This window comes from Poecilia formosa, unplaced genomic scaffold (genome assembly GCF_000485575.1).
Source record: "Poecilia formosa unplaced genomic scaffold, Poecilia_formosa-5.1.2 Scaffold94, whole genome shotgun sequence".
Classification (NCBI taxonomy): domain Eukaryota; kingdom Metazoa; phylum Chordata; class Actinopteri; order Cyprinodontiformes; family Poeciliidae; genus Poecilia; species Poecilia formosa.
This window is the reverse complement of record NW_006800033.1, coordinates 1,938,322-1,952,834: the sequence shown is the minus strand read 5'-3', so window position 1 is coordinate 1,952,834 and position 14,513 is coordinate 1,938,322. Positions and strand designations below refer to the sequence as shown.

General features: G+C 40.3%; 1 protein-coding gene across 1 annotated transcript; it reads right to left on the bottom strand.

Moving 5' to 3' along the window:
• Window positions 1-4,470: 4,470 nt before the first annotated feature.
• On the bottom strand, window positions 4,471-9,990 carry wnt9b (wingless-type MMTV integration site family, member 9B). Its single transcript, XM_007558187.2, has 4 exons — window positions 9,752-9,990; window positions 9,077-9,330; window positions 7,478-7,743; window positions 4,471-4,999 (listed from the first exon to the last, which is right to left on the bottom strand). Exons 1-4 carry the CDS (start codon window positions 9,835-9,837, stop codon window positions 4,538-4,540), a joined length of 1,068 nt encoding a protein of 355 aa, XP_007558249.1. The 5' UTR covers window positions 9,838-9,990; the 3' UTR covers window positions 4,471-4,537.
• Between the last annotated feature and the right edge of the window lie 4,523 nt (window positions 9,991-14,513).

The window sequence follows — 14,513 nt, the reverse complement described above, 5'->3', positions numbered from 1 at the left end:
CTTACACAAATGAGTGATGTATAAACCTGAAGGCTACGCGAGTTGCAATGGAAAAAAAAATTGCTTCAGTTTAACAATGCATAAATTTGTGCATATCTGAATAGACATCCAAATGCTGGTTTAAAAATTCATCCCAACTCTTCGAGAGATTACGCTGGTCAACTTCGTAACCTTTACTTGAACCGAACCCCCCAGAGTCGTCCTACGTTTTAAAAATTACAATGTCTCAGGGTGGCATCGGAGGCTCCGGCAGGCCGCCTGCAGCCCACACCCACAGAGGAAAACCTCACTACAAACACACTCTCGTATATCACTCCTGCTGAAGTGACCGCAGGTGTGCGCCGGGCACGTATGCTCGTGCACATATGCAAAAAGCCTCTCTGCCCTCACCCGTCTCCACGTCCAGACTGCACCCCTGCTCTGCCTAACCCCACCTTGGAGATTGTGTGCGTGTGAATTCAGCTCTGGCTTCGGTCAAACCCATTGCAGCACCACCCCCTCCACTTGGGGCAGCGAGGGAAATGAAGGCTTTAGGAGTTTATTATAAAACCACAAGAGCAGCGGCAGGGGATAGGCCTCCCGGGGCTGCAAAACATCCCTCCTCATCCCTCCGTCCTCATCTTCTTCTCTCAAGCCCTTCAATATATCAAACCTCAGTCCTGTGTACTGTCTGTGACACGCTCCTGTGTCTCATTTCATTTTCTTACCTGCAGCTCTGCTTAGAGAAATGCGGCTTTTTTTTTAATACAATGCATTCTTGTTGAATAAAGTTAAATATTGATCTGCAATATTCTTGTATGAAAAGTTAATATGGCGAGTCAATTGTGTGGCAATATGAACTCGTTTGACCTCAGACCAACAGTGAATTCATAACTTACCTGAGGTATTAAATACATTTTTGAACAAAAAGTCCAAAGGGTCATGCAGAAATTAGATGCTACACTGAGTTGCTGTATAACCCAAGTCATCCATGAAGGTTTATATGTTGAATGCAATCTACCCTCACAAAGAATGTTTTGCAAGATTCTGGCTTAGTATTGTCTATTGTGAGGATCTGCAACCTTCACAATCCGAAGAGACACTTCTGCCATCACTCCCGCTATATGAAGCTAACTTTCTCTGAAGTTATGAAGAAAAACTGTTGAAAGTCCAACGAGCCACTTGTGGGCCAGGAGCCGCAGGTTGCAAAACCCAGGTCTATTGCAGTGCAGAGTAATATAAGAATTGCTGCAGCCTTATGAAAGTAATGCTGCAGCAGAAAAGCCTTGGACTCTTTGGAGCTGTTGTTTCTTTTCTGAGGTTATTATTAACAAAGCTTTCAAAGATGCAAACTGCAACTGGCTCGTTTGGATGTATTTGGCTGCAAACTCCATACAGAAAGAGGCAGTTCAAGAATTGAACCCTGGTTGTTTTTGTTGCGAGGCATCAGTGCTAATCAACTGCTCAAACCTTGATTTTAGTGTGCAAATAATAACATTACCCAGTGCTGTATTTTTCATAAATATATGTTGACAATAAAACAAAAGCTGATTAACATATGGGGAGAACTATTGTGGACCGTAAAGACTTAAGTTCAAATAAAGTGCATTAGAACATCATAGCTCTATAAATATTTCTTTCCTCCCACTGTAGAACAGATCTTAATAAATCTGTCAATTTTAGTATGCCTTGTCCCTCTTCACAAATGTCTTCTCTGGGTTTTATTTTTCTACCATTTTTCTAAAATCCATGTAGCATTCTCACACCCGGTCAAAATATGTTGCTGTAGGTATACAGTGCATAATACAAGAGAACGTCCTTGAAGGAAATACTGAAAAACGTCATTTATGAAAAGAGAAATGACAAAATTGGTTATAACCAACATAGCTTTAATAAACAGTGCCATTGTGCATCTTGTGATATCACCACAAGTGCTTGTGAAAGCCTGTTTTTGGCAAACTAGATTTGATCTTGATCAAACAAGGATTTGCAAATAAAATGACAAGTTAATTTTTTGGTGGCAAAGAGTCTCTAAAGATAAATGCATAACTTTGAAAAAAAGGGGGGAAAAACGTAACCCTTTTGTTGCACAGATAAATTTAGCAACATCTGATTCTTTGATTTTGTTTGTTTTTTTTTGCAATAAAATCAAAGAATTCAAAGTGTCAAGAGTAACAATAAAAAGTATAGTTTGAAAATAAGGAGATCATTTGCAGCAAATCCCTGAAGGCAAAGAATTGTATAACTTTGTTTGTCTGATGACATCAATGTTAAATATTAATTCAGATGGTTCTGTTCAGTTACCAAGTATTTCAAGTAGCAGTTTCACTCCAACTTGAGTAATTTCTCGCATACTTTCACTTGAGCAAAAATAATGTTGAACCTGTGCAACTATTACCTCTGCTTTTTATGTATATCCATAAGGAATATTTGAACTTATTGCACTGCAGTGCAGGAGGTCTCAAGCTGATGTTTTAATAAGGAATAATGCGCATAATCACCACAATTAGAGAGCAACATCAAAAGCGCAAGAGTGTGCTTTAAATACTCCACACAATGGGCCCCTGTGTGCAGATGCACTCATGCAAACGGCTGGAAAGTTATGATTCACGGGTAATAGGATGTAAACTGTTCATGTTGCGTTTGTGGGGCGGCCCATTGTGTGCGATCTGGGGGTCAAGCAATCCACCGAGTCATCATCCTTGTCATCATCGTCATTAAGATTGTCATCATAGTTGGTGTGTTGGCCAGAGGCAGAACACCTGTATGCATGTCTTCCACTCCCCCCCCTCCATTCACCCACTAACCCCTTTGCCTTTTACTTTGTGGTTGACGGCGATGCAGAGAGACCACAGTGTTTTCAGATGAAAAGGAGGGCAGGGCGCCATTAGCAGGAAATGGTTTTTGCTCAATAGACGCAGAGCACCAAGCAGCAGGCAGGTGGATTCAGCTCACTTCTTTCCAGCGTGGGGCCTCTAAGGTTTGTGCGCGGCTGGACGCAACCGAGCCAGACACAGCAAAACACACGAGCCTTACAAATGTATGTCTTTTTTTTTTATTAATCGTATTTTGTTTTAAATAATAATAATAATAATTAAAAAAAAGTTTAAAGCAACAAAGTTTCAAAACAAAAACGTAAAAAAAAACAAAAAAAACAATTACACATAATTCCACATTCAAAGAACCTGCACAGACATCTAAAATATATTTCAACCAAATGCAGAGGGAAAGACATGTATCTACAGAGAAGAAAACTCTGCATAGCTCATAAATCTTACTGATATTTGCCAAAAGTTGAAGTGAGGTAGAAAAATTACAACTCCACATTGTCAGACGCCTGGAGCCCCGATGTGAGTTATATTCATAGCTCATCTGCAGTTCAGAGGCAGTCCAATGAAGCATGAAACGACCCAATAAAAACAGACACTCTGGGGTCCAGCGTGCACTTTCGACCTGCACACATGGACGCTGAGCTGGATGCAAGGCGGGTGGGGAGGAGGGGGGGGGGAGTAAACGTGGTCATTTTCTTTGATTAGCAATTAGGGAAAATACGGAGCGTGACTGATTCACTTCAAAGGCATGCAGAACAAAGATGCGGCTAATTTGGACTCTAAAGAGCAAATATTCTGATTTAATTTTACACTTGAAAGTATAGAAAAATGTATACTTCTGTAAATACCTACAATTAGAAAAAAAAAATAAACAGAACTACCATGATCCCCAAATTAAGTTGGATTTCAAAGAGAGTGGTCAGCTTTTCCAGCAGTGTGCTAATCTCCCTTTGTTCTCAACAGCACATTTCCATAGACATTTCCATAAGAGCAACTGAAAACACAAAGCTTCTTTCTGTACACGATAACCCTGTTAATGCACATAATAAGGTACGTCAGTGGTGCAAGCCACCATAAAGCTTCCAGTGATTCTATCTAGGCATGTGAGACCCCAGCATCAATAATTCATTTGGTATAATATGTAGCAAGAGCAACTTAAGTGCTTTTACTCAGAACAGAACTTTAAAAGTTCCCCACAGCAGTCAGAGACAGGCAGGCGGAGTCGTCTTTAACTCCTTTACAGCCTTTTTGGCAATACTTGATTACAAGATTTAATGCATAAAGCAGCAGTATGCGAGGCACAGAAAGTGGCACAATAAATAGTAAAATATGGGAGGCCGAATACCACATCAATCGGTCAGTGTCAGAGTTCATACTGCTGGTATGATCCAGTCTGGTTCCCATTTTGAGGATCTTGATTCCCTCTTTTGTAGAAAAAGTGAGATTTCAGTGCATCCAGCTAAGGAGAAGTAGAGTAGTCTGGAAACATCATCATCTATTGTCATCATAATCTGATGATTAGCAAAGAACCAACAATATTCGTAGTGGCACATTAGTGTTTTTCTCCCAAAATATCATGCAAGTCTTAAGTGATATTTGCAAACACATGCTTTGACGTGACATTCTGCAGTGGAGTGCCCACGAAGGTAAGAGTTTTATCTTTTTTTTTCTTTTTTTTTTTCTCCCCGCTGCTTCAGTCGGATCATCACCTTTATCCAAATGTTTGTTTATGCGTTCTTGCAGGTGTACACCTCCTCTTCCCTCACACATGTCTGGCACTCCACGTGGCAGCACCAGCGCACCTGGCAGTGGCAGGACAGGCTGGTGAGCCGCATGGCCGTGTTGTAGCCGCGTCCACAGCACAGACTCTGACAGCTGGTGTCCTTGGTGCACGACCGGCCCCCCGTGCCCGGCGAGTAGCGGGAGGGCCTGCAGAAGCTGGGGGAGTCCTCCAGGTAGACCAGGTCGGTGTTGCGGGGGCTCTGGCCGTGGCGTCTGGGCCCGGCGAGCTCAGTCTCTCCCGTGGCCGCGTTGGTGACGCTCAACACCCTCACGGCGTTGTCGTATCTATACTTCAGCAGCCGCCCAGTGTCATGGAAAGGGGACAGCTGCTTCCAGCAAGTCCGTACGGCACAGGAGCCGGAGACTCCGTGACATTTGCAGGTTGTCTTCAGCCCACTCTTCACTGCCTGAGATAGGAGGGACACAAAGAGAGAAATGTCAACTCTTTCAGTTTGATTCATTACCTGCGTTCTTATCTGAGGAATCTATCTGGCTGGAGAGACAGTTTCCTGTGGGGTGGGTTAAGGTTTAGCGGAGATGAGGCAGTCGCTTTTCCTTGGTTTAAAAATTTCGACATAATGGATTGAGGGGAGCTGTTTAGCTTGTCGTATTTCATTTGCTCCGCATTTCTCATTCGGACAGCTCTTGAAATTTCTTTCCTCAATGTGTTGAAACTAGCTCTGTCTGTCTCCCTTCTGTCTCGTTCGCCTGAGGCAGAGGTGACAAGAAGAACAGACTGGGGAATCTCTCCGCCCAGTTTCTAGTACATGCATGCTCATGGAAAAAAGAGATGAGAAATTTCTATATAGGAAAAAAAAATAAATAAATAAAAACACCAATAAAGATCAACTGCTTGTAGACAGTGCACCTTGTAAACACAGATTTTAATATATTATGAATAGGAAGGAAAATTACACTGTTTTCTAATAAAAAAATAAAAAAAAACTGAAAAGCTTGGCCAGGATTTGTATACAGTCCGATAAAAGACAATACTTTGTAAAACTTTTCAGTTACAGTTGCAAGCCTTTTGGGTTTTATCTCTGTCTGTGCAACAGCTCCAAACAATTTTGCACATCTAGAGATTGTTTTTTTTTTTTGCTCATCTCTTTTTGTAAAACAGCTCAAACTCAGTCAGAAAACACTGGCAAACATCAAGCTTTAAGTCTTGTCAATTGAATGTAGTTCTACTTTAGCACGTTAATGAGTTCTGATTGAATTGTAGTTTGGGTTGCTGCGCTGTAATGGAAGTGCAGTGTTAATTTTTCATGACTCGTAGTGTTTTGCACGAAGCCCAAAAAGTGCAACATCAATCCAATCAGAGCAGAACTCCTTCTTCAACTTGTGTGATGCACCTTACATTGGAGGTGGCAAGCTTTAAATGAACTTTCCTAAGACTTTTTTTTTTTAACAATAGCTTTCTTCTTTCTAAATTCAAGATTTGTGTAGTGAACACAGTTGATGACTGTCTTTTTAACATATTTTACCACCTGAGCTGTGGATGTTGGCTGCTCCTCCAGAGTTTCCAAGGGCAAATGGCCACTGCTTGGTAATTTTGCATTTGTGCTCAGTTAGCTATTTACAGTAAAGCTTGAAATATTGTTCCATAATACTTTAATAAACATTCACGTACTTATTTCACATTAACAGCTTTCTGCAGATGACTAGTTGCTCTGTATTTTAGTTAGGAGTATCAGAGTAATGAGGCAAATAAATGACACACATCTCAGATGTACGGAAGCGCATTGCTATCATGCAGGAAAAAAATTTTTTCGATCGATATCTCGTTATAACGAGTTACGTATCTCGTTATAACGAGATACGTAACTCGTTATAACGAGATAGCGATCGAAAAATTTTTTTTACTGCATGATAGCAATGCGCTTCCGTACAGATGTGCATTTGTAGATTTGACATCTTTTTTTTTTCATTTCACCTTCATGCACCACTTTGTATTGATCGCTCACATCAAAACTGAATTAAAAAAATGCTCTAAAGCTTGTTGTTGTGACTTAACAGAAGGGGAGGTTTATTCATACTTTTTCAAGGCTCTGTGTGGGATTTCTTCACTCAGCTTGATGGTCAGTGATTGGAGTGTGATCAGTCAGGCTGAGAGCTGCTGTTGTGGAGAGGGGCCAGAGATAGGTCAAACTAAAAAAGCCAGAGGGCTCCAGTGGGTTGAAAAGTTCTACCCAGGTCCTCCCTCCCTGCACAGGTATGAATGCCCCCGAGGGGCTTCTAAACACCATTACTGTGAGCTGAGGGGTCTACAGCCTCTTGTGTTTTTTTTGTAAACTCGGCCGCTGGACTCTTTTTGGCGACAACAGTGTAAAACTTTTAGCTCACTTGAGATGAGATAAGATAGAGTTCATCCTGTTTTGCCTTTCGGTTCCTCCGACAGACTTGTCTTTTTAGGTGCAAGCCACAGGAGATGCACCCCGAGGCTCCCTATTTTCAGAGTGGTGGTTATGAACATTAGGTGGATTTATGAAGAGCACAGTGATCCAGTAAGTGGAAAAAAATGCTTGCTCGTATATTAAAAAGAGGCCACGGTTATAATCGCTCTCTCCGACATGAGACCTTTAATTTTCTGTTGGCCCGCACAGCAAGCTTTATCATGCCTGAGAACACCTGGCTCCAATGATCCCACAGCCATGTTGTCTCCTTGCTGCACTGCCTCACCCACCCAGGTCAAAACATGGAAGCAAATGCAAGGGGGAATTGGTGGAGGGGGTGTTTTTTTGTTGTTTTTTTTTGACTGGAAGCTTCAAAACCAAACGGGCGAAGCCTAAAGTTGTCAGCATCAGGTTTAATTGACAGGTGAAATTGCAGCCCAACTTAAAGGAAACAATACATTTACACAAACACATTTTATTTTAAGCACTCACCCGGATGCCGACGTTGATGTTGTGGGCATCGACCTGCGCCCTGAGGTCTTTGCTGACCCTCTTTTGGCCGAGGAACTTTTTGAGGAACTTGGTGCTGTATTTCAGGTTGTCTCCACAGACCCCCCATTGCCACGCTTCTCTGTGCTGGATCCCGGGGGAGTCGTCACACGTGCACCTCTCCATCCGGCCTGAGCTGCAAGCTTTGGCGAGTGCATGGGTTAGTGCAGCGGAGGACACGGCCAGAAGGAAGGCGGTCTCCTTAAATGCTGGATTCAAAGAAAAGAAAGAAAAAAAAGGCACCAAATGGTTAAATAACTCTGCTGCCAGTGATACATAAAAAACATCTTCAACAGCCGTTTTATGTCTGTGGCAGTAATTGTCAGTGGATCTAATCCAAAAAATGTGTTTTCTTTCCAATAATTAAGCAATTAACCCAGCGTGTTTACAAAAATCTCACTACGTTGTCATGGTTTACAACAACCTCAGGAATCCTGTGCGCTTTCTTGTGTCAAAACTTCTCCTCTGACCTCTTCTTGCGGCTCTGCACTGTTATTTTGCTTCCCCCAAAGTCGTCACCAGTGTATATTTTCATCTAATTAATTGTTATTTTGACTAGGAAGGATTTTCCCAGATGAAAGTGGGTAATCACACCACCCTTTTCCTCTGGGAATGGGCATTTTCCCGAGATAAAAATAACCGCAGGGCTCAAGCACTCTCCACGTCGTTTGCCACATTTCTTGGCGCTCTACTCCCTCATTACCTCTGTGCTGACCTGTTCATGTTCTCCCACACAATGATATCCATATGCATAAAGTCTGGACCGTCCTACAGGATTTTTTTGTGTGCACAGCAGATCTGCAACTCATTTTAAAACGTTATCCAATGCAGTTTAATGTGTAGCTTATTAATTGTTTCAAAAGTCATGCAGAATAGATTTTAAGAAGGAAAATGCAATATAACTGCGAGCGTGAATTGCTTCTTACCTGTGGTCAAAAGTTTAAAGTTCATACAAGGGAAAAGAAAGTCTTAACTTTGCATATCAAACAATAAAAACAAAAATGATGCTTGACATTGCACTTCACAAGATTTTATGTAAAATTCTGGTAAAGGAGGCATCATGTGAGGCTTGTGACTACATGCACTGATAAAAACCATCAATTTAGATTTTATTAGAGTAAGCAGACATGCAAGTTTGATTATATGCTTTTGCAATGCTGCAGCCGGTGGTAAGTTTACTCCGTGTTTTTGCACACTTATTCTTGCAGATTACCCTCTGTTTGGAAAAAAAAGTCATCAGCCAGATTTTACACACACACACACGCGCACACACACACACACACACACACACACACACACACACACACACACATATATATATATATATATATATATATATATATATATGTGTGTGTGTGTGTGTAGGCGCGCGCGCGTGTGTGCGTGTGTGTGTGTGTGTGTGTATATAACATATATATGTTATTATTATTAATGTAAATTTTGATCACAACCAGCATAAGCTCATCTCGGCACACTTTTATCTCTGTGATAAAATCAGTTGAAGTTGAAGTAGCAGAAATCAAAACCAGAATGCGCGCTCACCTCTTTTTAGGAGGCTTCCTCGGCCATCCAAGGTGCAGTTCCAGCGCTCGTTTCTGAATTGATAGCGACACTCCAACTGGCCGAGGCGCACCGACTCCCGGAGCGTCTCGGCTAAACCGGGCTCTCTGCGGCACATCCTCTTCTGCCGCCTGGTCAGACTCATCTGCTCGCACTGCTTCAGGTGGGCCTTCCCCGATGGAGCTTCATTGGAAAATGGACCTGGTAAAAGCACCAGTGGCTCTCGGCCTGTCAGCCTGTGATTAAGAAGAAAACGATAGTAAATGTAAATCTGGGTCTATGTAAAAAAAAATAAAAATAATTTAAAAAAAAAACATCCACTGTATAATTTTTAAAAAAAACAACAACAACCAAAAAACAACTTTCTAGTAAATAATTTCTTATGGTAATTAACTGACAAAGTTCTAATATTTCCCACGCTGGTGTCTTGTTTTAAAGCTATTTAAACTTTTCCTATCAAATCCCGTTTTTTTTTTTTTTTTTTTAAAAAAAGGCAAAATGTCTAAATAGCAAATGAAATAGCAAACTGAATATGAAGACGTCAGACATTTACGCGTGCATAATTAATTATTGAATCTTTAATAAATTAGGCTATTCCCATACAGTGACTAGAATCAACATATGTAAAATGCCTGAATAAAAAGTTAACAGTCTGACCCAAAGTAAGCTGCAGTGTTCGAGAGGAGGATGCAGAGTCCAATTGTTCGCAATAGGCAGGCGGTCCCTGGGAGCCTGGAGCGCATTGTGCCGGTTCGGCGCTGTTCCTCATTGCGGTGACTCTTCAATGGAGAAAGTCCGCGCCGTCTACTCGGCGCTTCTCTTTAAGGGGCCCCACATGCTCAACACTGAGTGTCGGAGCGATGCGCATGGCACAGTGGGTCCGCTGGGAGGCAGGGCTGTTTGGAGGAGGAAGCATCATCCTGCCGCACCCTCCGTGAAGTCTCGGCATTGTTGTTGAATGTCCCTCCCACTGCGACGCCACCCAGATGCGCATGTTTTTGAGCCAAGACAGTTTTTTGGAGTATCTATCTCCCCCTTCTCTGTGATTCGCGTCTTTTGATCCAGACCCTTTAGTCGCGCAAACTCTGTTATTGTGTATAAACTGCTATATGTGAACATTGCAAAGCTTTTCCTGGATTATCTCCGCATATTCAGTATCCTTAACAATGGCAGCAACACTGGAATAAACGACAAAATTACTGTTTAAATACACTATCTATTTAGAACAATGATGTAACTTATGCTTAAATTGAAAGGAAATGCCAGCGTAATGATTCTCAAGCTTAAATTGACCAAACACTGAAGGTCGTGAAAGGATCCATAAAATGTAATTGAATGTAATTGCGTAAGGTTTGTTCCTCCAATTTAACTCCACTTTCCAGTTATGGATGTGGCCCCATCTAGTGTGCGGAATCTAGGAGGAGGGGAGAGTTCTGCTCAGAAGCGTCGAAACAGAAAAAAATAATTTACATTTTCTCGGAAACTGCAGAGGACTCAGTGTTCAAGAAGGATTGATGTTGATGTTTTAAATATTACCCAGCCTTTCAAAACAAATTATTATTATTATTTTAAAAAAGAAAAACTATTTAAATACCACCGTTTTTGAGTTCTTTATAAATTGAAATGCAAAGTGTAATAATTACCACGACTAAACCAGGAGACGCGTTCTAATTGAATAGGAGGAACTGGCAGGAAGTGTTGTGCCACACTGGAAGAACATCACTTTATCTTGGATATGAACAAGACAAAGAGGATTATTTTGGTCTTCAGTAGACAAAACAAAGAGTCAAACGTAGTTCTTACACTGGGAGAAGAGTGTATTTTGTTTGAGCACAGCACATGGGTTTTCGCCTGACTTGGGAATGTAGCTCTGACTTTAAAGAGACATACCAAACTACTTCTAATAATGCAGCATATAGGTATTTAAAATATGCTGAAAGGTCTGTTTTACCCTGTGTAAACACTGAAGGTAACCATTTTTTTTGCAGTTATGTATTTGTAGCTATCAGCACTTCTCTGGTCATAGTGCTAAAGACCCAGCTTAGGTTAGGCACAAATCAATATTAACTACTTGCAGAAATCAGAATAAGTTAATTAACTGCAAATTTCTTTGACTATATATGCAGTATTTTTTTTAAAATTCTTATTCCTTTTGAACTTCTTTCATGCTATGTTATGTTTCAACCATATACTTCAATATATATGTTTCATTGGGATTTTATGTGATTGAAAAGCACAAAGCATTGCTTTATTGTAATTTCAAAGGAAAATTATTCACTTTTCACTTTTTATAAATATAAATAAATGTCAATAAAGTGCAAAGAAGTTTAAAGATTAGGTCACAAAATATTATATTTGGCTTTGAACATTCCACAGGGCATTGTTCCATCCATCTTATATGTAAATAGAGTGACATCACAGAGCCACATCAAGGCAATGCTGGGGTCTGTAACCTGCGACTATGGAGTCACATCAGAACTTTCCTCAATGGCTCACAATAGTGACCAAGAATTTTTTTTTTTTCACTTTCATGGACTCTAAAAAGCTTCCTGATTAAATTTTCAGTTAATGTTCAGCAAACATTGAAAGTTTAGAGTGTCTGGATATTACTTATGCAGTATCACATGTTAAGAGTAAATTATCATATGACTAGAGCTGTTTATATCTTGGTTGCACCTTGGCGAGAAGAAGACTGCCACAAACCTCACAAGGCAGAGGCTAGAAATCTATATTTAAATAAACATACAACAAAGATTTTTGGTGCACATCATCTTTAAAGTGTCTAGTTATGATATACACCTTTACATTTACAAAAATTTGTTTGGTGTGTGAGCAGGATGTGTAAACATGTTGACGGTCACAATAGTGACCAGTGGGATAACACATTTGATCTAGGTGCACTTATTTAAATACATACCATATTCTTCCAATTCCTAACTTCTTCCTTTTTAAGATTAATTTTGAGTGTGGTTCTTGATCTGTTGGACTTAGTGATGGCCATACAAAGCATACAACAATGTAGTTGTGAGAAAAATGGAATCCTTACTGATTTTGATAGCTTAGACATGGACTATATGGGGAAGATGGGCCATTTTCCATGCCTGATTTTGAATGCGTATGATCAGTTCGTGGGGAAAGAGGATGATCTTCTGACCCTTCACCAATCATGTGGCATTCTGTTACCACCTGCAAAGGTTTATGATGAAGGGGTTTATGATGTCTCTCTGATGTACTCTTTAAAAATAAAGATCTTAATGAGGTTCCGACACAAGATGAGAAACTGCTGGTCCACTAGAAAGACAAGAATATTTTCATAGTAGAAACAAAGATGAGAAAAAACTATATAGAGACTGATGTCAACTAGGTCATTGGTCATTGATCAATAACCAAAGACCTTCATGACCTAAACCCCTCAAGGTTTAGTGTCATGGTCAGGTCCAAGAAGTGGTGGTGGCCCATCTCAAAAGTACACTTGTAAATAGGATGCCTAGGAGGTTGGAGTTTATCTTGTAACTGGTAAGTTGCCTGCTGGAACCCCCACTTTATTTGTGTCAGTAGTTGTGACCTTGATCAAGAGGACAATTCACCTGCCATGCCAGCCGGTGATAGTCAGAGGATCTGGTAGTGCCAGTGAATGACAGCCTTATTTCTGTCAAACTGTGCCAGGGAAGCTGTAGCTACAATATAGTAGCTTACTGCTGTCGGTGTGTGAATGTGTGTGTGAATGGGTGAATGACTAAATGTGGTGAAAAGCATTTTCAGGTCATTTGGACTTGATAAAGAACTATACAAGTACAGGCCATTTACCTTTCAGATATTTTACAAATGTGTCGTAGGAGGAACGACTGATTTGCTCATCATGGGTTGTGGCTTATCATCTTATGCAAATGTTTGGGATAAGGCCAGTAGGTCATGGAAATAGATCTCAAATGGACACTTCTCTTCAAGTTATTTGACTTGAAGAGAAGTCAAGTCAAGTTATTTGTGACTTGGTCACATCCAGCAAGATGTGACCAAGACACTTACTGGTCAGTCAATGGAAGAATCATTTCCAGATTTCCATGTTGCTTTTGCACCACCCATGCCTGGGAGAAATTCAAGGCTTTATTGCACATTGTGTGCTTCAAGAAAGAACATGGAAAGTAAGGAGGGGATGAAATAACCCAAAATTGAAGAATACCAAAGTCACCAAATGGTGAGAAGGAGCCATACAACTGGCCTTTGATTCCAGGCCTTGGGGTCTGGTATCCTGCAACTTTCAGGTGTGTCCCTGGTCCAACACACCTGAATTAAGTGGATCACCTCCTTAGTATGCAGTCCCGTTCTCCAGAGTCCTGGTAATCACCTGATTCAGGTGTGTTGAATCAGAGGAGGATGGAAAAGATGCATGACACTGGCCCTAAATCCTGGAGTTGGAGACTCCTGGACTACGTCTATTGAGTCTTACTGTATGACAGTGTGACAAATGTTCATAATTTTCAGAAATATGAATGAAAGCCTCTACTGAAGATGTTATCTTTATGATCTATCTTATTGTGATGACAGTACAACTGACTGAAGTTCAATATAATTATGCATAAACACTCAAGCACTCAAATTTACCTTGGTTTAAAATATACAGATAGTTAAATTTGTACCTTACAGAGCAAATGTTGCACTAAAGTAATGCTGTGGCAAGATATATTCCAATAAAGAAACAATGTTCACATATTATGATCATATCTATTTGGAAAAAGCACTTTTAGCTCATCCTAATATAAGAACACCATATTATCCCACCGGTCACAATTGTGACCGATCATAAAACACACTTTTTCCACATATTTTTCCACAATTTTTAAAATTATTTCCCCTTGATTAGTTCAAAGGGCTACTAATGACATCTGATTTTAATATTTTCATGTCTGGGAAAAATTTGGGATTAAATGGGTTGCAAAAAGTAATAAAGAGGCACCAATTTAAAAAAAATAAAAATTACCATATTTAGCAGATTTTTAAAATGTATTTCCACAGTAGAATGACTGTAGACGAATCAGGAACATTTCTTTGGGTCTATTTCTTTTGTTATTAGGTTAGAAATTATGTGTTTTTTTACATAATTATACCAACATCCAGTTGAATGAAATGTACCGATCTACTTTTTGCAAATACTTTATATTTATGGAAAATTATACTTCCCCCCCCAAAAGTCATGCAACATGTTCTTAGGAGTAACTCCATTAATCAGGTGGGGGAATCTGCCAAGAGCGCGACTAAAGATGAGGCGTGAAATATAGGAAGAAATTATCATTTGTTTCTCTCCAAACCCCTTGATGGCGCTACAGCAATATTTTAATGTTTGGGTCAAATATAAAGAAAAAAGAGACGATATCAGTAGGTGGCGGTAATGCAACCTTAGCGTTTCTGGACAACCACCAAT